Source organism: Cynocephalus volans, chromosome 5 (assembly GCF_027409185.1).
Source record: "Cynocephalus volans isolate mCynVol1 chromosome 5, mCynVol1.pri, whole genome shotgun sequence".
Taxonomy (NCBI): domain Eukaryota; kingdom Metazoa; phylum Chordata; class Mammalia; order Dermoptera; family Cynocephalidae; genus Cynocephalus; species Cynocephalus volans.
The window spans coordinates 117,813,764-117,837,323 of record NC_084464.1 but is presented as its reverse complement, the minus strand read 5'-3'; the positions used below and the strand labels follow the sequence as shown (position 1 = coordinate 117,837,323).

General features: G+C 37.9%; 1 protein-coding gene across 2 annotated transcripts in view; it reads right to left on the bottom strand.

The window, feature by feature from the left end:
• NT5DC1 (5'-nucleotidase domain containing 1) overlaps window positions 1-23,560 on the bottom strand; it is a 135,742-nt gene that overhangs the window by 5,060 nt on the left and 107,122 nt on the right. For both annotated transcript variants that reach the window (XM_063097835.1, XM_063097836.1), the window contains exons 7-11: window positions 22,845-23,019; window positions 21,269-21,366; window positions 7,553-7,671; window positions 6,232-6,384; window positions 1,059-1,227 (exon numbers count right to left, since the gene is read on the bottom strand). In XM_063097835.1, coding sequence (XP_062953905.1) covers window positions 1,059-1,227; window positions 6,232-6,384; window positions 7,553-7,671; window positions 21,269-21,366; window positions 22,845-23,019 — 714 coding nt within the window. The remainder of the gene's footprint in view (window positions 1-1,058; window positions 1,228-6,231; window positions 6,385-7,552; window positions 7,672-21,268; window positions 21,367-22,844; window positions 23,020-23,560) is intronic.

The window sequence follows — 23,560 nt, the reverse complement described above, 5'->3', positions numbered from 1 at the left end:
GCTTATCCTATTATCTCCTGGGGTTGTGATTACATAAATCTTATTCCTTCTCACTGCATTTTCTATATCTCATAGTCTGTCTTCTGTATCTTCCATGATTTTTTTCTCTTCGTGCTTCATTCTGGATATCTTCTTTTGACCTATTTTCCAGTGCACAATTCATTTTTCAGCTATGTCTAATCTGCTGATAAATCCATCCATGAAATTCTTAACTTTGATTTTTTAATATTTTAATTCTAGAATTTACATTCTTTTTATAGTTATGTTTGTACCAGATTTCTCATTCCTTTCTTTTATGTATTTGACCATAGTAAACATGGTTATTTCTCTTAGTGTGGTCTCATATTCTTGTGTTTCTGGCTATTTTTCATTATGTGCTGAACCTAATATAAATTATTTTTAGAAATGATTTGAGAATTATTTTTAGAAATACTTGAGAATGATGTTATCTTCCTCAAAAGAGTATCTACATTTCTACCAAGTGTTAGAGGCACTAGCAATCTGAAATCTCCTTGATTCAGCTGATTTGAAGCTGAGCTTCAGTCCCTGTGAAAATGGGGAGTAATTCTCAACTCATCCTCATTCTAAGCTAAAGCCCTTCAGGATCTCAACACAGACTGAAGGAGTTCACCAGGCCCACCCCTCCTCAGGCAATTCGTCTCCTGCAGTTCCTGTCCACCCTGCAGGCCCATGAATTTACTGAAAGGCCCACTCACACTCTTTGATTCCCTCTCCAGAATCAGCAAATACTCAGGGAGAAAAACAGCCACAAAAGCCAGATTCACCTTATTGGGTCTCCTCCACATCTGGTCCTGGTAATTCTTCCCTACATTTATCCTATGCCTCCAAGCAGATTTCAAAAATAAAATTGTCCAGCTTTTGTAGTTGGCTCCAGCATAAGGGCTAGTCCTAATTCCCTGATTGACATATCTAGAAGATGTTTCCCAAGAAAAATAAATCAAAGTTGTGGAAGAGTTCCTTCTTTTAAAGACATTCTAGTACTTAAGGTTATTATTGTCCAGTAACAGGTAAAGCTTTATAAGTATTTTCCCCCTTACCTGCAATTGCTTCAATACTTGGAATTGCAATAGTGCTGTAAGTACTGATTCTCTTGCAAGTCCATGTACAAACCAAGGAGTCTTCTGTATTTTCCAGTCCTGAAACTGAATCAATAAAAAAGGAGCCCCATTTTTTAGATAAGGTATTTAGAGGCTTTGCCTTTGGTCCCTGAAACAAGAGAACAGAGTAATGAAAACTGATTAATTAATGTTCAATCTCATAAGCTTTTTAACCCATCAAAATAAAAAAAAACTCTGTAGTAATTATAAACTGGCATTGAGTACACATTACATTTTTGGAAAGGAAATAATATTTCCTTATTATGAAGTATCCTTTATCTTAAACTGGAACTGACTTTTTAAATGGTCAATTGGTATGGTACATATACACAATGGAATATTATTCAGCCATAAAAAAAGAATGAAATTCTGTTATCTGCAGCAACATGGGTGAGCCTGGAGGACATTATGTTAAATAGAATAAGCACGAAAAGAGAATTATCACATGTACTCATATGTGGGAGCTAAAAAACAAGTTGATCTCATGGAGGCTGAGAGTAGAATAGTGGTTACCAGAGGCTGGGGAGGGGAAGTAAAGTGTTGCTTTGCTTCCCACGGATTTGTCACCCCTTTTCCCCTGGGTGACGGAGCCACCAAAGATTACTCAAAGACCATCTCTTCTGAGCAGTGAGAAGCCCTGAAAGGGGGTTAATCTCCTGGAACCCTCAAGATAGAGGCGTTCCTTCCATTTGGGAAATTAACCACGAATTGAGGTTTTCTTCCCACATTTATTCTCCAGACCAGGAAGTTACAGGATGAGAACATAGGTGAGGTTTTTTTTGAAGTACAGTTTAACAAGTTTAACAATAGAAGCTGGTAACATTCAGTAAGACAAGCAAGGTGACATTCTATAATGCAATTAAGTGATCCACTAACAAAAGCTTGATTTTTAGTAAACATTCTCTTCTTACAGAAATTTCCCAGTATTTTTACATATCAATCAGTATACCTGTCTTTGAGCCAGCAACCTTGCTGTGTTACTATTCTTTATCTTACAACAGAGACTATAGCCTGGGGAAAATTCCTGTCTTTTGCAAGGTCAATATTTGAAACTGCAAGCTTTTGGAAAACCAGGCCCTGTGAAGTACATTTGCTTTATGCATACTCCACAAGTAAAGAAAGGTTGATATATGGGTACAAAATTACAGTTAGATAGAAGGATAAGTTCTAGTGTTTGAGAGCACAGTGGGGTGACTACAATATAATTATATATTTCAAAATAACTAGAAGATTTGGAATGTTCCCAATACAAAGAAATTATAAATGTATGAGTTTATAGATATTCTAATTACCCTGATTTGACCATTACACATTCTATACATGTGTAAAATTATCACATGTACCCCATAAATATGTACAATTATTATACATCAATACAAAAACTATGTTAAAAAAAGTTCAATTGGTTGTAATCTGAAAACCCCAAACAGAGAAATTTAGAAAGATAATTTTTCCTACAATTAAAATAATAATTATTATCATGTCTGAAGGGTAATTAAAAAACAACTTGGTCTAACTTTCTTATTTGGTAGTTATTTTTTAGAAGGGAATGAAGACATAATTATTATTAATTGCTTTCAGTGAACCTGAAACATGAAGCCAATAAATTGATACAAGTTTTCAAATTATTAGTTTTTTTTTTTTTTTTTTTTTAAGTATCTTTCATTTTTTAGCTATCCACTGGGAGTACTGGGAGATAAATATGTCTTTTTCTTCTAGGGCTAAACACAGTTCTTCTCACAGATATACTCTTTATTTAGGGAATTCTCAAAGTGTAGTGGTTATACTCCAAAGTATAATTCTAAATAAAATAGTATTTGTTTTTGACTGAAAAGCCAGATATGTATTCATTAAAGATTAAAAATCATTTTCATCATAGTACAGAGTTGTCAAATGCAATGAATGAAGCTTTAGTGAACAATATTCGTCCCAATACATGTTCTTCTTTTTTTTTTTGGTGGCTAGCCAATATGGGGATCCAAACTACTTTATGGTTTTCTAAGTTAACTTACAGAAATGTATCTCAGACTATTTTATTAGAAATCCAAACTCAGTTTTATCAATCTGTTGGCTTTAAGGTGATATCTTACCGTTGTTTTAATTTGCATTTTGTTGATTACTAGGTAAGGATGGGTATCTCCTCTCATATACAAGCTTTTCTCTTCAGTCAACTACATGATACCTTTCGTCCAATTTCCTACTGAACGTTTGATTACATGGTAGATATCAATCCATTGTTAGTTTTATTAGGGTGAACCATATTAAAGTGCAGATGTTCACCTACTCCTGACTTTAAAAAGTAGCAATTTCATAAAATTCAATTTAAATGGATGGGCAAGACTCTTTTCCCTATCTTTGGTCCAATAATTAACAGTATCCCAGGTATCTTGAACAAAAATACTTAATACTGATGCAGTGAAACTCATCATTTTTCCTACTTATTGTTGTCCTATGGGTTCTAACTTGAGAAATCCTTCCCTACCCTGAAGTTACAAAAATACTTTAATAAGTTGTTGGGTTTTTTCTTTATTTTTTGGTCTTTTTTTTTTCTTTCCCTCTCTCTTTTTTCTCTTTTTAACTAAGTGTTCTTCAATAAATTTTACAGTTATAGTTTTTACTTTCAGGTCTTTAATCCATTCAGAATAAATGGATGAGAAAGGGGCTCACCTTATTTTTCTCCACATACTGAGACCACTTACTAATTGCTGTTTACTGTACTATGTACCTTTTCTGCTGACTGATAATGCTCTATCATATACCATATTTACATGGTAACTTGGAATGTGATACAGGTGCCTATGTCTAGGTTTTTTCTCTGTTCACTAACCTTCTATAATATTTTTTGGCCAGTTCTATATTAAAAATAAATTACTGTGGCTTTTTAATGTGGTTAGTATCAGATAGGGTGAAATTCCCTCCTTTCATTATTCTCTTATATAAAATTATCTTAGTTACTTGTAGGCCTTAAATCTTCTAACTGCAGAACCAGTTTATAAAGGTCTACTCCAAATCCTTCTGGGATTTTGTATAACGGTAAATTGACTTTATAAATAAAGTTGAGTAAAATAGGCAACTATATAATTTTAAATCATATATTCATAAGTATGGTATATCTCTCCATTTATTCAGGTTTGTATTCAGAATCTTTAATAAAGGCTTAAAATTTTCTTCATCAAGGTCTTATATATTTGTTAAGTTAATTCCTAGTATTTGTTTCTTATTACATTTTGCAAGTGATTACTCCTAGTATAGGAGAACAACTCAATTTTTGAATGCCAATTTGGATCCAGCATTCTGACTGAACTCTCTCATTAGTTCTAATACTTTGCTGATTCCCTAAGATATTCTGTGCTAATGATCATATAACCCTGAAATAATGATAATTTGGTGTCTTGTCTTTTAATCTTACTCCATATTTCTTTTTCTTTTCTTGTAGTGTTGGCTAGCTCTGTGTCAGTATAATTAATAATGGATCTCTTTGTTTAGCTCAGAAACTTAAAAGGCATGTGTCTCCATTAAGTATGGCTTTTCCCCTCTTAAATTTCTCCATTACATATTACATTCCCACTGGGTTTTTAGTGGATAGCCTTTCTCTAATTAAAGGCTGGTCCTTTCTTGCTTGCTAAGAATTTTCATCATTAAAATGTATTATTTTTGCACCTAAATTTCATAACATGTTATTACAAAAAGGCTGCAAAATTTTTTAAATTTGTTTTTAGTTAAACTGAAAAAACAGATGAGAAAAGTAATGAAGGAGGAAGCTGAAAGGAGAGTTCCATTTTCTTTCATAAAGGAGGCTAGTCATATGGAATTAAGATTGTCGAAGTTGGGCCAACCCCGTGGCGCACTCGAGAGAGTGCGGCGCTGGGAGCGCAGCAGCGCTCGCGCCACGGGTTCGGATCCTATATAGGGATGGCCGGTGCACTCACTGGCTGAACGCAGTGTGGCCGGTCACATAAAAAGACAAAAAAAAAAAAAAAAAAAAAAAGATTGTCGAAGTAATTTTAAGTATAATCGACAGACAGACTTCTGTCGAAACAAAATAAACCAAACAAAAATAAACCAAAACAAATTATTCCTTAGTTTCCTTAACTAGGCTTACTTTAATCATTAAAACACCATTTTTGCTGTTTGTAATCATGTTTTTTATGTATAAGCCTTGAAAGTTCCATCTGAGATGTTCCCTGTCCTTATCTTAAGCCTCCTGCCACAAATGAAGGGAGGTGAAAGTGATTCTCATATTCCAGATGCTTTTATGTAGACTGGAAATTACTGTAAATACCTTAGAAATTGAATTTAAACCTAAGTGAAACAAAATGTTCATCTCCACAGAATGTAGATGTTTTGGTTCATACTATTAATCTTGAAATGATCTGGTTAATTTAGTTTGTAATTATATTTTTGAAAATTCACTTAGGCTGAATAAAGTAACTGGAAATACAGAATTAAATCCTTTTACATTCAGACTTTGTACTCACAAAAAGATTGTGCTTTATATATGTTCTGTGCTTGACATTTAGTTAGAGAAGCTGAACTGTACTTTTCTTAATAATCATAAAATAGAAGAACTCTTATATGGTACTTTCTTTTTAGGTCTCTGTATAGACTGTTTCCTTTCTGCTGTAGCAATTGAAGATGTTTCTAGTCTTGTCCCCTCCACACGGAAGCAGGAAAGAATGTGAACTCTCATGAGGTGCAGTACTTACCGCCTGTTCTGGATGAGCTGCTCTGGCCTTCATGATGGAAGTGTGCTATGCCGAGCAATAGGCCTGAACTTACATATTTAAAGGCTGACTTTTATAAGTTGTGGTTCTAGTTTTGTGTCAAAAGATAATTTGAGGAAAAAACACATGATTGTTTCATCTGCCTTTAAATACAAGCAGAGATACATGATAGAGGATTTTCCACAAAGCAGATAAAACACCTAAGCTGGCCTGAAACATGCTAAGAATGAGTGAGTGCATTCATACAAACACTGCCTCAAAAACAAACTATGGAAACACGACGGCTCAGCATGACCATGATAATTTTGAAGTCAATTAGTTATGAGGAAACTTTAGCTTTCAAACATAAAGGTTTTTCTTTCAAGGAAGGAGCTGACTAAAACCCTTACCTCATATTTTCCTCTCTTCTCTTGAGGCTCTGACTCCTCAGGCTTCCTGCCTTCGTCCCCTCTGAGCTCCTCTAGGATGAGGACTGTCTCCCAGTTACTATAGTGGCAGGCTGGGAAAACATCTGAATGCATACTGTCACCAAAGTAAACGACCTGTGAGTCAGACAGCAAATTCTGTTTAAGGCATGAGAATTGTGAAAGAGAGTGGTGTTCATTTCACGGAAGGCAGAAGAAAATTCTTCAATAGGCATCAGAGTCTGACAAAAATTCCACGAACATCTTAAACTTCCTTGAATAACTTGACAGGTGACCATCAACTTGTCCCATTTGATTCACAGGGCACCAGGTTTGTGTGAAGTTATACAATGCACTTACAGGTAGAAGAAAGGCAGAAGATTAAATAAAAACTTTATTACATTTTCCTAAAGAAGTGAACCCATATGTTTATTTATATATGTGTGTGTTTACAATTACACCTGCCCCTGGAGTTGAAGAGCTGGTGAGATATTAGAGACAACTTGTTACAGTGAGTTATAGATTATTAACAATGCATATCACAACCATTTTTCAAAAGACTTTCTGGGCCTCACCTCATATCTGCTGAAACATAGTCTCTGAGAGTGAGGTTGGGCATGTGGAATCTGGAAAGCTCCCTAGGTATTCTAAGGCAAAGCCCCAATTATCTAGTCCGCATCCCTCAATTTACAGATGAGAAAACAAGGTTAAGGGATATAAACTAAAACCTCCAAGTCAGGATACTCTGTCCACTAAACCCCTCAGGAGTCCCCATGTGGCTATGGCAATGTGGGAGCCAAAGGAGCAGGGCTCAGTTAACCACTGATATCTCCTGCTTATGGGGCTCCTGGCAGATATTTTTTAGAAGAATGTGTTCTGCTGTTAAAAATGAACCAATATTCAACATCGGCAATGTGAGATGTCAAAGCCAAGTGTATCTTTAGGCTAGTCTGTACTGTAATTTCAGTAATTACTTGTTTTACGTGTAAAAACTTTTTTGATGGATTGTCATCAGGATATTATTCCTCAGGCATTCTGTATGCTAATCAGTGTAAGCCCTAGATCTGTGGCCCCTGCTTGGAATCTTTACTCTTTATCTGGGACAGATAAAGACCCAGTCTACATCAACAAAGGAAAGGCTTATTAAGGCAGAAGAGATAAGAGGACAGATTTGCTACCTGGGCAGAGGCAGATGATAACCCCCCCCCCGGCTACGTAGGCTAATGCATGGAGAGTCACGGTTTTAGTTTACAACTGTTTATGTCTCCAAGTGGACATCAAGGACTCCGCCTCAATCAGAAAATACCTTGGGTTCAGGTTTGCCAGTCATTTTCTTCAGAAGCTCATAAAGGTGGACAGCGTTTCCTTGGGAGTACCAGCCAGGTTTATCCAGAGATGGCAGTGCCTCCTGTTCCTTGTCATTCTCTGAAAGTACAGTTTAACAATCACATACTTTTTAATCAAGTGAGAGTACCCAGTTGTGCAGACCACACTGAGGAAATGTATAAAAAGGAACCATATGGGGAAGGGAGCACCTATTACAAGCACTTCATGGTATATATATTTGTTAATCCTACAACCCTCTTAATTGAGAAAAATAAGGCTCAGGGAACTTATTTTGCCCAATTTCTCAAATATGCTAAGTGATTTATTCAGTGATTAGATGTCTGCCTGACATCATGCCCCTGCTTTTGCAAAATGGTTTATAAAACAAACAACATAATGGAAGCCCTTAGGTCCTATCTTTTTGGAATTGGGGGTGGGAGAGATAGATTTTTAGATAGTCTATTAAATCCAGGCTTAAATTTTGCACCCTAGGTGCCTCAATTGCATTTCCCTAGTCCCAGCCCAGGGTGGGGGTGGGGTGGGGCAGTAAAAGCACAAGTTTGTGCCCTACTCCAAGCTGTCCTCTCCCAGCACCTTACATGCCCATCCCTGTTAAAGCTGGGCTGGTGAAAGAGGTAAAATGTCTTGGCCGCTCTGGATCTTGCCAGCTGTTTCATGCTTTGTACACAGGCCTAAAGCTGAAGACAATCTGCTGTGGACCTGAACCCCTTCCCCCACCCTTGAATATTAACTGACTAGCTTTTCTGCTTCTGTAATTAGCTTGCGCAAGGTTTTACAAGCCCCTGAGGGTGGGACTTTCTGGTAAGGGCAGATAAAGGGCTTCCCAAACCGCCCAAAGTTCACCCAGTTCCGGGAAGGGCCTAACCACACAAGGGGTGGGCTGTTGGGCAATTCCCCAGTTCCTCGTCTGTATACCACCCCACTGAAAGCCATCAATGAATTTAAAAGTCACCTCAGGTGACCAATAAGCTGTATACAACTCATCCTGTTGCCAAAGTCTGCCTACCAAACTGTATAAAAAGTGCTTGTGTTAAGGGCTCGGGGCTGCTTTTGTCCTGAAGACGAAGCGACCCCAGCATGCTGGAAATAAAAAAACCTCTTGCTTGATTGCAGCGATCTCTGTCTCCTGGTCTTTGCGAGATGAGCCTTCCCAACAAGTAAGATTCGTGCTTTCGGGCCAGTCTTACACTGCTCACCAGCAAGATCGTGGAGGAAGACTGAGTAAGGTTTTATGAAAAGGATGCTTTACCAACAGCGACTCTGGTAGTTATTGGTACAACTTTGGAAATTGTATGAAAAAAAAGAATCATTCTTATTTTCTACATTAATTGCATGATTTCAGATTTTAAAAAATTTATTATTTATTTATTACTTTTTAAATTCTCTCTGCTCTGCCTCTAAGAAAGTTCCTAATGCAATATAGTTATACATTGTGCAGAGAGCCCTTTTGTAGGACCAGAAGCTTATATAATTAGAAAGATCATCTTTAAGAGAATGAATACAAAATTAACAAAACAAAATTGCCATGGTTTATGCCAGGACTTGGAAGGAACAAATGAGGGGTCCTAAAGATGAAGGTTCTTTAGCTTCACTGTAAATTAACCCTGGAATAGGACAGGGAGGAAACGAAGGGTTTAGAAAGAAGGAGGTAAAGCTAGGTCAGTCAGTCATTAAAAATACATGTCTGGCATTATTAGTAACTTTAACTAAATCTAATTTCCCCTAAAGAAACTATATGTAAATGTCACAGACAATCACCCTAAATCTCTGTTTAGTTTAGAACACAAACTACCTCAAATACAGTACCAAAGAATTTAAGATTTACAAACTAAATGTTGGTGACTATAACTGAAAATGGAATGTAATTTATTAATCCTGTAACAAAAATGAATCAAATTTATCACAATAATATGAGGTGAATTTCTACATAACCTCAGATATTTTGAACAACAAATTCCAAAAACACATTTATAGATAAAGTCACATCATAGCAACTGACAGCTTATGGTCAAGCAATGTTTATGCCTGTCTTGCTGCCATTCCAACAGCCATTTCTTAATTCTCCTGCACAATCAAATAAAAATCTCACTATTCTCTAAAGAATAGGTCGTAAACCAAACCACATATTAGCCTAACATTAAAAGAGTCTAAGGAGATTTAGCACATTCCTGGAGAAACACGGTGAAAAGGATCGCTTCTCCTGTCTGTCTGTCTGTCTGTATTTATTTGGTACAGAATGTCTTACTATGTAAATAATGTGTTTGATGGCAACTGAAAAATGAATAGTTTACAGAAATATTTTTGAAAGCAGATTTACATTTGATAAATAGATGCCCACTTTACAAGAACAGTGGGAAGGGAATATTTCTATTGCTTATTAAAAACAAACAAAAAATCCACACAACTATAAATTTCTTAAATGTTGGAACTCAGTAACATAATAAGCAGCAAAAAAACCCGAATCAAACCAAAACAAAAAGCCCACTTTATATAGACATCACCTGCGCTCCTATTTCCAGACCCCTACACTGGAAGCTGCTCTGAAGTGTAATCTATAAGGGCAGCTTTGTTCTGGCAGAACCTCCACAGTGAGGAAGCTGTGGGACTCAGAAAATTAACTCCAGCAAGTGAGAGCCAGTGAGGACTGTGAAAGCAACAGAGCTGAGGTGGAAGCTGTACAGCCCAGAGGAACAAGCTCAGAGAAGTTTCAAACACAATGTTTATAAACCTAAACACTTTAATAGTCTTTAGACAGGGAACCACACTCCTTTTCATGGTCCACAGGAAAGTTACCTCAACTTCGACTTTCACATAATATTAAAAAGTGTGCCCAAAGGAGTACAGTGAGGACACCAACTTAAAAAAGTTTAATTAAAAAAATGTTAGAAGATAATAAATACAATAGAAAAAAAATAATAATAAAGGACAAAGAGGATATAGGGTGACTGATTTGTTTCCTCAGTATTAAAATGGGGATAATAACAATGCTTAGCTCATAGAGTGGTTGTAAAAATAAAGTAATATAGGTAAAGCACATGGAACAGTGTCTGTCTGCCACATAGTGTTTAAGAAGTCTTATTGCTATCTTTTCAATTTACAGGTAATGAAACTGATATCTGGAAAAATTAAGACATGTGCCCAAAGTTACCTAATTGTTACAATCAGAGCCAGGCCAAGAAGGCTCCCTGTCTCCTTCTTCCTCAAAGGACTTTGAATTGGGGCAAGAAGACAGAGTGAGACAACAGCCTCAGAGACCATCTCTGAATGTGTATTCCTGGCCCTGAATGTGGCTCACAGTATTGTCACAAACAAGAAATGTTTATCTGGCATCCAAGGACCCCATAAGCTAGCAATCCTTACTCTGAAGGGAGTCCCAGCCAACTTACTATGACATCCTTACCTAATATCCAAATTCAGCACTGTTTATGGTCCTTCACTCATATCAAAAATAGGTCAGCAATGGATAAAGCGAAAAAGGGGGACTTTAGAATGCATTTTGAACTTAATTTTATAAAGTTTATTGTTTTTTGTACAATCTCCCTCAAATTCACTGATAAAACAGCACTATCTTATGAAAACCTTAAACCTATATTACTTTCCTAAAATTCAATTCTGTCACAGCTTTAATTTAAAGCATTCTTAGAAGCTAGGTAGAATGCATTATTAGTTGAAGAAATCTTCCCATATGTTACTAGAATAATTTTCTATACCAGAGTTTTTAATATAAGATGTCCAAATTATATCCTCAAACCCTTTCGCCTTAAGTCTAACAGATGTTTGGGTTATAAAGCAGAAAAACTCGTAAGAGACCAAAGCTCATCCTGCAAACCACCCAAAAATTGACTTAACAAAGTTAAGAAGCAACTGAGGGTTAAAAAAATGAAGCAGCAATCAATTTACGCAAATAGTAAATCAAACTAAAACTCTTTTGAAACTGTAACTTGCTTTTAGGTATAGATATGTTTTACTACTACAAAGCAAATCTTTATTTTCTTATTATAAAAGCATCTGGACAAGAAGACTAAGAAAACAGAACAGTAAAATTTTAGTCAGTATAATAGTTACAAAATAAGAACGGAGAAATGATACAGTCAAGGCTATGGCTGACAGTCTTGAATAAAGATAAGTGAAACTTAGCAAAGAGAGCAGAACTTGTGAGAAAAGCTGTGTGTGCCAGACCACTGACCTTAGCCCACAGCGACCACTGCCTTCTCCAAACTCCCAAAGTGCTTGGTGTTACTTTCTTATCAATGTTTTAAAAATATGTATTTATGTGATTTTTTGGATCAGTAATACATTTATGTATTCTTTAGAACTCTCATTTTTGAACTCTATTTGCCATGCACTCACCTCTTCTGTAAAGTACAACCATTCTTTTATGCATATAAAGGCAAATATGAATATATTTTCTTCCACTTTTTTACACATTTATTGAGGCATAATCATCATACAATCAACTGTACATATTTAAAGCATATAATTTGATGATTTCTGGCATATGTATATTCCTGATATGGGCTGAATTGTGTCCCCCAAAATTCATTTGTTCAAGTACTAACCTGCAGTATCTCAGAACGTGACTGTATTTGAAGACAGGGCCTTTAAGGAAGTGGTTGGTTAAACTGAGGTTGTTAGGGTGGGCCCTAATCCAATATGTCCTCATAGAAAAAATGATTAGGACACAGACAGACACAGAGTAAAGACTACGTGAAGACACAGAGAGAAGATGGCTGGCCATCTGTGAACCAAGCAGTAAGGCCTCAGAAAACAGCAATCCTACCGACCCCTTGGTCTCAGACATCTAGCTTGTACAACTGTGAGAAAATACATTTCTGTTGTTTAAGCCATCAAGTCTCTGGTATTTTGTTATGGCAGCCCTAGCAAACTAATAATATGCTCATGACCCCCTCCCCTTTTAAATGCAAATATTAGCATAATCTGCATATGGTTCTGCAATTTGCTAGTTTAAAACTATTTTATAGATAGTACATTGTGATCTGCCTCTTTTTTAAGAGATGTATTTTATTCTACTATATGCATGTTACATGATTTATAGTCCTCTATTGATAGACGTGTGGATTGTTGTCAATCTTCCCTTGTTACAAGGAGAAAGTTACAAACATGAAGAGTATCCACACAGCCTGGCAGGATCAAACAGAATCTGAGCAGGAAACACAACTCATTTTCTTTCTTTTCTTGTCTCACTCTTTACTTCTATATTTCATAGACTGTTTTAGGCACTAGGGATAAAGCAGTGAATGAGATGGCCCAAGTCCCTGCCCTCAGGCTGCTTATATTCTAGTGGCAATCTCTGACTTGCTAGAGTTTACTAAACAATGAATTATTATTAAAAATATACTTACAATTCTTTTGACTTCTAGGATCCCTTCCTATATATTCATGTGAACCTGACTGAACAGTTCATATTTACTTGTATATATCCCTTCCCCAATTCTGAGCTAGAAGTTTTTCTCCCCAATTATACATTTTCATATACACTTTTTCCCTTTTTTGGCATGGACAGTAAGACCTTTTTTAAGTAAAATAAAATGTTTGTTTGTTTGGGGGGCTATAACAAGAAAACTGTGCTGTCAAAGAAAATAAATACCTTATCAGTGAGCTGTAGCAAATTTAATACAACAGAAAGTGCGATTCTTACCCTTATCTACTTTGGTTTTGGGGGTCTACTATTCATTCAAAAAATTCTTTAATAACTAATAGTAGTTAATTCCTTCAAAGTGTTTCCCTTTGGTTCAAATATGTTTAATTACCTAGCTCTTTTCTATGTCTAATATGATGGGAAGTTTATTTCTTTTCAGAATAACAATCTTCTATTAAATGCACACACTAAGATATTACTTAGTTACTAAAATTTGTCACTGGTGGTGTAGGAACAGTCAGGCAGGGCTATATATGATGTCTCTGTTTGAGTAGAAACTGTGGCTCTGTCTGTCAAATGCCAAACTTAACTTGCTACAAATTCAAGAAAATCAGTAAGCAAGCCACAGTCAAATATTTAGATTAATGAATTAATTTTTGACTAGTACACTGAAAGGTCTGCCTCTTTCATTCAGCAAGCTTTTAATGCTGTTGGCATTGTGCTAGAGCAAGATTCCTGCACGTAGCTGCTATCCTTAGGACTCACACTCCAGTGAGAAAGTTTATCAGACAACTTCCCAATTATGGCCAAGTGTAATGCACTAAACAATTAAGAGGAGGAAACAACTGCCTGGAGCTGTTTAGGAAGGAAGGTAGGGCAAAGGAGGAGGTGTTTGTGCATCGCCTTAGAACAGGGGTAGGAAGTCACCAGACAGAGGAGGGCAAGGGCATTTCAGGTACATCCTTGCCACACAAAGTGTGATCTTCTGACCAACAGCATTTGCTTCACCTGAAAATTTGTTTAGAAATGCAGAATCTAAGCCTTCACTGGGGCCTACAGAATCAGAATCTCCTTTCAAACATGATCCCTAGGTGATTCATATGTACACTAAGTTCTGAGAAACACTGATATAGAAAGAATAGCAGGAAGAAAAACCTGATAGAAGAATAAAAGGCAATCATTTCAGCAGGGGTAGAGAAACAGGCACCTGCAGGGAGAGAGACAGTGAGGATGAAAGGTGATTTAGCAGCCAGACTGTGGAATTAGCCTTAGGATGCTATATGGATTCTGTGTGTATGTGATTAAATATATTTTGTGCCTAACGGTTATAAATGAATAACAAAAAATATTAAAAATATTAAAGCAAGTAATAAATGGAATTCTGTGCTAACGAAAAAGACTTGAGGAGAGGTGGGGGAGGAGTTAGAATACCTAGTGGGAGAGCAGGGCAGAGAGATTTCCGAGGTAAGGCAGATTAAACAGGACTTGACGCACTGCATACTGATGTGAAAGGGTGAAGATGATGGAGGTTTCTAGCTGGGGCAATTTAATGGAGGTCAGGTTAAGAAGATAACACATACAAGGCGACCATCATGTTCAGCTGTGTTTCGTTTCTAGGTGGAAGGAGATTATTGAGTTTCATTTCAGATGTGCAGGACCAAATACAACTTAGGAGAAGAGGTCCAGCTAGGGAAAGATTTAGAAGTGTGACTGGTGATAGTTGAGGCTAAGGGACCAGAGACAGCGAGTGGGATCATAATTCCCACAATGTGGGGAGTGGGGAGCGAATTGGCAGCATTGGGGGCACAGCAGTGAACAAGACAGACACAGACCCCCTCCCCAATCTTATAATCTTGCAAGGCAGAGATTACCCCTTCCTGAAAACCTTAGCACTGGCGAGGATCAGGTCACACAGTGCATGTGATGGGGAAGGATGCAGATTTTGCCTAGAAGAGGCTCCTTGCCCCCACACTGTCCCTAAGCACTGGCAGGGAACAGGCTGGCTGGTGGGAGATGCTCAGTGCCCACGGGCCCTGGCACTGCCATCCCTTCCCTCACCACCATGATAACGGCTGATGTCAAACCTGCGAGATTCTCCCAGGACACACTGTGCCTTCCATCCCAGCAAGGTCTCTCGCATTCATTTTATTCCTCTGACCTTAACTATTTGGAGCAATGATTTAACTTATATGCCACTGGGGTTTATTACAGTGACTGACATGATTTGTGTTGTGCAGTAACAACATTAATTGCCATGGAGGACAGTTTGAGGATGACACAGCTAGATGGAGGCTGGGAGATCAGTTAAGTCCTGTTAATAACCCAGACATGATGTAATATTGTACCGATTCATATGAGGGATAGTAAGGACATCAGTAGCAATGTAGTGGTGACAATTCTGAGCAAACAGAAGGACAGGTTAGATGTGAAGGGGAGCCAGGAATTGAGGATCACCAACTTTCCTAGTTTGGTTAAGATTCGTGGTTTGAAGAGTTACTAATGGAATTATGGAATATGGGAAGGGAAGCATGCTAAAATGGGAGCGGAGTTTAATGATTTCTTATAAGCACATCAAGTTTCATGTGACCCTAAGGCTGTTGGGTGTGGAGAGTTTAGAAGACATATAGAAATAGGCTTCTGCAGGTCAGGAGAAAGTGAAGCAGAGAGATAAGGAATTGGGAGTCATTAGTGTATAGATGATTGCTAAAACCATCCTTGTAGAGAGCTGAAGGACAACAGGAGAAGAAAGGAGAGCCAAATACAGAACGCCAACATTTAAAGAGAAAGGTGAACATCAACATTTAAAGAGAAAGGTGGAGGGAAACCAGCAGTGGATATCAACGTAGAGGCAGCTGAAGAATCAGAATCAGCAGCAAAATGAACAGTGTAATAGAATGTAATGAACTAGACAATTTTTAATACGAGAAGTATGATCCTCTAATTATTGATAGTTCTGGCAATAAACACTACGATAGGTATAGAAAATATATAGATTTTCTTGGAACAAAAGATGAAAACCTTACAAAAAATAAAAACAAACATTAATTGAGTACTTAGTTATACACTTAAATAAAAGTCTATAAAGGGGAAAATCATTAAAATTTTTTTCTGGCTTAATTACCAAGAGTATTATTTGAATCTCTGAAAACAGATTATTTTTTAACACCAAGGATTTTATTATGTAATATTTTAAACTAATACATAAAAACAACATCAATTTCTCCTTTTCTACTAGACTAGTATTTCTTAGCCCTGTTACCACTGTGATTGGGGGCTAGATAATACCCTGCTGTTGTGATGGTGCTGTCCGGCACTGTAGGCTGCTTAGCAGCATCCCTCGCCTCTACCCACCAGATGCCAATGGCAACCCCCTCCCAAGCTGTGACAACCAAAAATGTCTCCAGACATTGTCAATCTTCCACTGAGGGGCAAAACTGTCATTATACTAGATCATTCTTATCAGCATATCATCATATGCAGTATATGGATATTCTAGCATCTTCAATCTTAAAAAAATACCTTTGATCCTACATCATACCTCAGTTTAAACTTCAATTCTTTGCCTCCACATCTAAAATTCTACAAAGAATTGTCTACATTCACTGGTTTCACTACCTCCAGTGAACTGTTCAAGACACTGCAATCTGTTTTCTTTTTTCTTTTTCTTTTTTTGTTTAAACAGGTATAAACTGTTTATGTGCCAAGCATGGTACCAAATGCTTCACGTGCATTAAATCTTTATGGCAAAATAATAGGATTCAATTACCATTTTTACTATTATTTCTATTCTAGAGAAATAACTTGATGTTCAGTAGGATATAGTCACTTGGCCAAAATCACACAGCTAAGAAGTGTCCACGCCTGGATCTGAACCCTCTCTAATATACTCAAGGGCCAGTCTCTCAACCCTCATGGGACACTGTCACCAGCTTTAATCCTCACCCCAAACCTTCTGGATTGGAATTACAACTATCCATTATCCAGAAGAAGAAACTGAGACTCAGAGAGGTGAAGGGGCTTGCCCAAGGTCAAAGATTGGTTGAAGCCACGTCTGTCTTTGGGAACTGACCCCTGGACACTAATACTCCAAATAGAATGACAGGCACAGGATTTGTCAAAGAGATGGAGTTGATGCAGGGAGTGTGGGACATTGTCTACCACACAGAGATCCAAGGAACAGCAGTGTGGGAGATGCATACCCACAGAAGCCACCGGCTCCCCTTGGTCAATCAGGGCAAGCTGGGTGGCAGGGGAAGCAATTACAGCCTGGGGAAGGGGACATGGCCAAGTCCCTAGCCCGAGATGAAAGTCAAGACAGATCTAGGACAGCTAGAAAACAGAGCATCCCAGAGCCAGGGAAGGAGGATGGGGTCTTCCCTCAAACAGACTGACACCATAGAGCTTGTCCATCCCATGCCTCAGGAAAGGCCCAAGGCCACCCTGCCTTCAGTCATTTGTCCATTCATGCAACAAGTAGCCACTGGAGCATATGCTCTATGCCAGGTGCTACACTGGGCACTGGGGGTACAGCAGTGGACCAGATCAAGTCTCTGGCTGCAAGAAGCCTGGAGCCTGGTTTGAGAGAGAAACATGCAAGATAAATCAGCTGTGCAGTGAGACAGATGGTGATGCATGAAGAAAGCAGTGGATCAAGGGTGCAGTGCTGACTGCTAATCGTCTGTCTCTTGCTTCTAGAATGTGAACTTCCTTAGCGCTGGGACCTCGCAGGTCTTGTTGGTTTCTCTGTCCGCAGAGCCGAGGGTGGTGTACAGCACAAAGAAGCTTCTTCACTGACAGTCATATGGTTGTTGTCACCCCCAGGCACTTTGTGGAGTCCTGGGCTGGGGTCTGGCAGAGCCTCTGGATCTGGACTGAGGACTCCCAAGCTGGTCCCTACCCCTTCACAGTCTCAGACATGGAAACAGTTGGCCAGAATGGTGTACTCTCCTTTCTGGAATCACTTCCAATGGAAACTCCAGATTCATCCTCTAATAGGCTCCACTGCTGGGCTTCAGTCTAGTCTGGTGGCAGGGGCTGAGATGCCCAGCAGTACATCTTCAGGATCAGCTGAATCCAGGAGCTCATGGGAATCGTCAACTCTGGTCTCTCGCTGGCTCTCAGCTCTGCCCTCCTCTTTGCTGGCTTTACTTGCAGGTGTTTTCTCCACCTGGCAGCCTCCAGCAGCTCCAGGCTCACATCCTCCTAGTGTAGCAGCCCCAGTAGAAAGGTGTGATCTGGTTTCCATCCCACCACTCTAAGGGAACTGCTCATCGTCACACCAGTGATCTCCATCTTGCCCCCTCTGGTGGACATTTCTCTTTCCTCATTTCAAATGCTAGCAGCATTTGTCCTAGGTGACCACTTTCTCCTCTCCTATCTGGCTTCTGAACACTGTACTCTCCTGTCTCCCCCATTATAATCTTGCTGCTTCTACACTGCACTCTTTCTTCTCTATCTTTAATGTTGGAATGAGTTAGAGCTTGCTCAGGGCTTTTTACCTATCTACATTCTCTCTCTATTTGATCTCATAAAAGCCCATGGCTTTAAATAGTTATTTGTGAGCTGATGACTCCCAAATTTATAACCTGAACCTAGTTCCCTTGGACTCTAGGCTCATTTATGCAATTTCCTAACTTAACACAAGTTATATAACTCATAGATATCTCAAAATTAATATACTGAAAAATGAGTTCTAATAGTTATATCCCCTACTCCATATAACCCTTTCCTCTGTTCTCTTTCCCGTGGCTGTAAATGTTACCACCATCTATCCACTTACTCATTTCAGAGAAAAGAAACATCGACAACCTGGAAGTCATTTCTGATTACTTCTTTGTTTTCATCTGCTCCTTTAACAGAATCACTGAGTCCTGTGTTTTCCATCTACATAATATATCTTAAATATATCTACTTCTCTCCATCTTGAGTACTGCTGTCTCAGACCAAACTACCACTATCTCTCTCCTGGGACACTGCAATTGCCTGGTCTTTCTCTTTCTCTCCATCCTTCCCCACACCCTGTCCATTCGTCACCCAGCAGCCAAAGTGGTCTTGTATATCACTCTTCTGCCTCAAACTGAACAGCTTCGGATTGCTTGTGGAATAAACTTCAAACCCCTTTCCACAGCCTAGGAGGCTGCCTGCCTCCCTATTCTCACCCCCTCTGTCCTCATGACCATGTGCCAGAATGTCGGGGCTCTTTCTGTCACTGGAATGTGACGAAACCTCTCCTGGGCCTTCTCATTCATTTGTCCCACTGCCAGGAACACTCTTCCTCTGCTCTTCTCATGACTCGTCCCTCAGGGCCCACCTTCAAATCACCTTACCTGACCTCTTCAGATAGGCCTTCCCTGGCCAGCCACTCTAAGGTGGCCTCCTCTGTTTATTCTACATCACCAGGTGGTTATTACCTTCACGACACATGCCACAATCTGTAAGTATCCCTCACACTTGCTAACGTGCTTACGTGTTTACACACCTGTCTGGCTCACTAAGGATCCCATGGTGTTTGACACGTGCTACACTGAACCTGACTTGGATTTCACTATCCATAAGGCCATCACTGAGTAGAGTACTGAGCTACTATCAGCTGCCTATCACTGAATCAGGCTTTTGACTTGCACAAAGAAGTACAAGTTCAAAGTAAATAGTGCATTATCATATTAAATAAAAGTGTGATTCATGTGAACACTTTTTTGCAGAACTTCAAATTTTATTCCAAAAAAGGGTAGTGTGTGGCCATGGAAAAGTAAGGAGAAATATATATTAAATATCATTCCAACTGGCTCGGGTTATTTTTATAATGCCAAGCATCTGAATCAAAAGTAAAATAAATAAGAAAGCATTTACTACAGTGGATGCTTACATGTATTATGCATATTATACACACATATAATATGTTCATTTTTTTTTTTTTTTTAAAAGATGACCGGTAAGGGGATCTTAACCCTTGACTTGGTGTGGTCAGCACCATGCTCACCCAGTGAGTGAACCAGCCACCCGTATATGGGATCCGAACCCGGGGCCTTGGTGTTATTAGCACCACACTCTCCCGAGTGAGCCACAGGCCGGCCCAATATGTTCATTTTTTATATCACTCTTTTAAAACACAGCTAGATCTGTACATAGGTCTGTAAATTTTATTTGTTAATGAACTTATATACATTTATATGCATTAATAACCATTCACTGTGTTTCAACTTCAACTATTCCTGGACTTATTTTAGATGTCCATCTCCTAAGAGAACTTCTGAATGGTCCTCAAGTGTTAATATGTCACTGAGCTTATTTGATATCTACTTAAACAGAAATAAAAGATATGACAGATATTAACAACTAAACTCACTGCCTTTCAATCCCCGAACCTATAAACTCCTCTATTCCTTTTTAGGCTCTGCTTTTTTATTCATTTATGTATTTATTCAAAAAGCTTTCAGAGAGCACCTGCCACAAGTATCTCACTCTGCTATTCTCATTCTTTTTCATCTGCAAAATCTGTTCACTCTTTTCATTCCATGTATCTCCCCACCAGCCTCTTCTACATGTGGGACAAATTCTAACTTCCTTGAAGGCCTTGCCTATTTCCTAGAGAGAGGACTGTTTTCATTTATTTTGATCCTTATGTATTCTGCAGGCACATTTGTTCTGGAAAATAACACATTCTGATTTATTCAATTAGTTCATTCCTCAAGTATTTATTGAGGCACTTATTTGGACCCTAAAAACTTAAAGTCCATGCCTTTCATTTTTAAAGTCAGGGAAAGGCTGACATGCAAACAAATAATTATGATATAAAGTGGCAGAGTAAAATTTAGTACAATCATAGGTTTGTTATCTTCTTTCTCCCCTGTGAAGGGAAAGAAGACATGGTGTTGCATCTAATACATTACAGCTGACCCTTGAATAATGCAGGGGTCAGAAGCACTGACCCTGTGCTGCAGAAAATCCATGTACAACATTTTACTCCCCAAAACTTTATTAATAGCCTACTATTGACCAATAGCCTTACTGATAACATATAGTCAATTCACAAATATTCTGTATGTTATATTTATTATATACTATATTATCATGATAAAGTAAGCTAGGGAAAAGAAAATGTTATTGAGAAAACCATAAGGAAAATACATTTACAGTATTTGTTGAAAAAAGTCCACATATAAGTGGACCTGCACAGTTCAAACCCCTGTTGTTCAAGGGTCAACTGTACTTTGTACATGGTTTTTAGACATCAGGTATTTGTTGAGTAACTGAATGAACACTTGTATGAGAAAAAACAAATAAAACATAACTTACCGAGTGTCCGGAAAGGCCTCTGACTTGGTAAATGGGAGAAGAAACCAGGCTTCAATGCATTTGTAATCACAATGTCAAAAAGGTCTGCAAAATCATTCCTAAAAGGCATCAACATTTTTCATAAACTTACATTAAGGAATTAGAAAAGGTCCATATAAAACAAAACTTAATCTTTGCCTATCTATTTTACGACAGCATCATTTCTTATCTTTTGATCAATTTTTATGTGCTTTATATTTTTCTTATACATCTTAAGGTGACTATTACACTGACTGGAAACAGATGGTGGCTGAACACTAGAATTCCTGACAATTCCTTGAAGTATAAACATAATAAAAAAAAGCACAGCACACTGATTCTAGGTGCTGAGCTGGCTCTCTCATGATGGTAATAGTTATTGTGGTGAATTCAATACTTTCTAACAGCTGGAAATATTTGGAAGCTATGTCTTCAAATTTGGGGACTGAAATTTGGCTGGATTTATTAACTTGAAGAGCTATTAATATTGTGTGCTACAAAGGTCCTACAGAAAGCAGCATTATAGCAAGTCAGGTGACATCTTTCAGAGAGAGCTCAAAATGTAAAGAATATACTTTATTTTGAAAATTAGTGTAGTCTTATGATGTGGCAATTTTTAGATGATGACAATGAATGATTTTTAATCTATATTAAGTATTATATTAAGGATGCTAAGGATCATGGAAATCATGAGGCTAAAAAAGCTGGAAGAGGTCAGTTTTGAGGTTAAACTTGCTCCATACTCATGGAAATTCAGTAGTTGCTAAAATCTGAAGAAACATTAGGGGAGATATAACAGCCCATTGTAGAATCTTGCTCTGACCATGATATTTTTGGGTACTGCCCACAAGAATGACTTAAATATTAATGCGCTGAAATTTATGAACTACTGTGCCTAACACTTTACTTGTACTGAGCTATTCAAACATTCCCTCATTTCTATGAGGTATTACTGTCCCATTTTTAAGATGATAAAATTGAGGCTTAAAAACGTTTTAAAGCCTGTCCCAGGTCTCACAGTAAGGTGTAGATCAGTGCTTAAACCCAAGTCTGTCTTATTTTAAAGTCTATGCATTTATACTGCCTTGATTTTCATGGATATCAATTCCATCCCTGGCTATGCTGACAGGTAAAATTCATAGCTCCATACTGAAATGGGTACAGAGTGGCTGTACTCCAGGCATCTGTAAGGGAGTGTAATCTACTTCAGTGTCCCGCAATAATCATCCAAAGCTAAGAAATCACATTTGTGGAAGACTGAAGGACATGTGGTCCATCCATCTTCCAGAAAACCTAAAGCCCCAGCCATCCATGAGTTATGAGCAAACTGGCCCCCAGTAACATAACTTTGCTAAAATGTACTTTGGGTGGGTTGCTGTCAGCAGATATTGAGGTATGTTATGAGAAAAAGAAAACAAAACAAAAAAACCACATCACTTGGCATTGCTTAATATAATGAAATGGTCATGGTCGAGCACTTTTAAGAAAGCACTGGTCTATCAGTATTATATGCTATCAGTATTTTAAGGCAAGGAAAACAGAATGACTCATCACTTACCCAAGGATATATTTGCAGAGAAATCTACAGTAATCACTGTGAGAACTGGTAATTAACAAAAGAATTTTCCCAGCTTTCTTTAGCTGTCGAAGCCACTTTTTTACAGATTCAGGACAGCTGTGTAAATATTTGCTTGGATCTCTTTTGATTTCTGGAAAATATATTCCACAGTTTTCTGAAAAATAAAAATATCAATGAGATTTCCCCTTCAAAAATTTTTGACTCAGTATATTCTCAAAAAAGTTAATCTCTTTCAAAGCTACAGATAAAAGTAAAAGGATGAAGACTAGGTTCAATCAATATAGCAATGATGCTAATACTAAATGCTTTTTAAGAGTACTTGCTGCCCTTTACTGGCAAAAATAATGATGGTTGAAAATATAGTTGATAATATTTGACAAGAACTGATAAACTATTGAAAAAGATAACATAATAAACACAATATCAACATTTTCAAACCAGAAAAAACCTTACTGTATATGAAATATCAACTGATTATTCAGATAAAGCACCAGGAATACATCTTTTACATAAAGCAGCAGAACAGGGTTCCTCAGAGTCAGTGTTGTTGCAGATTCAGCACCTACAGGAGAGCCAGTCTACCGCCTCTGAGAGGTGCTAGGATGTGAAACGAAAAAAACAGAGCAAAACAACCTAGAAAAGGCCAGAAGCCTCTACAGTTGATAGTGAACATTGAAGGACTTGAATCACTGAAT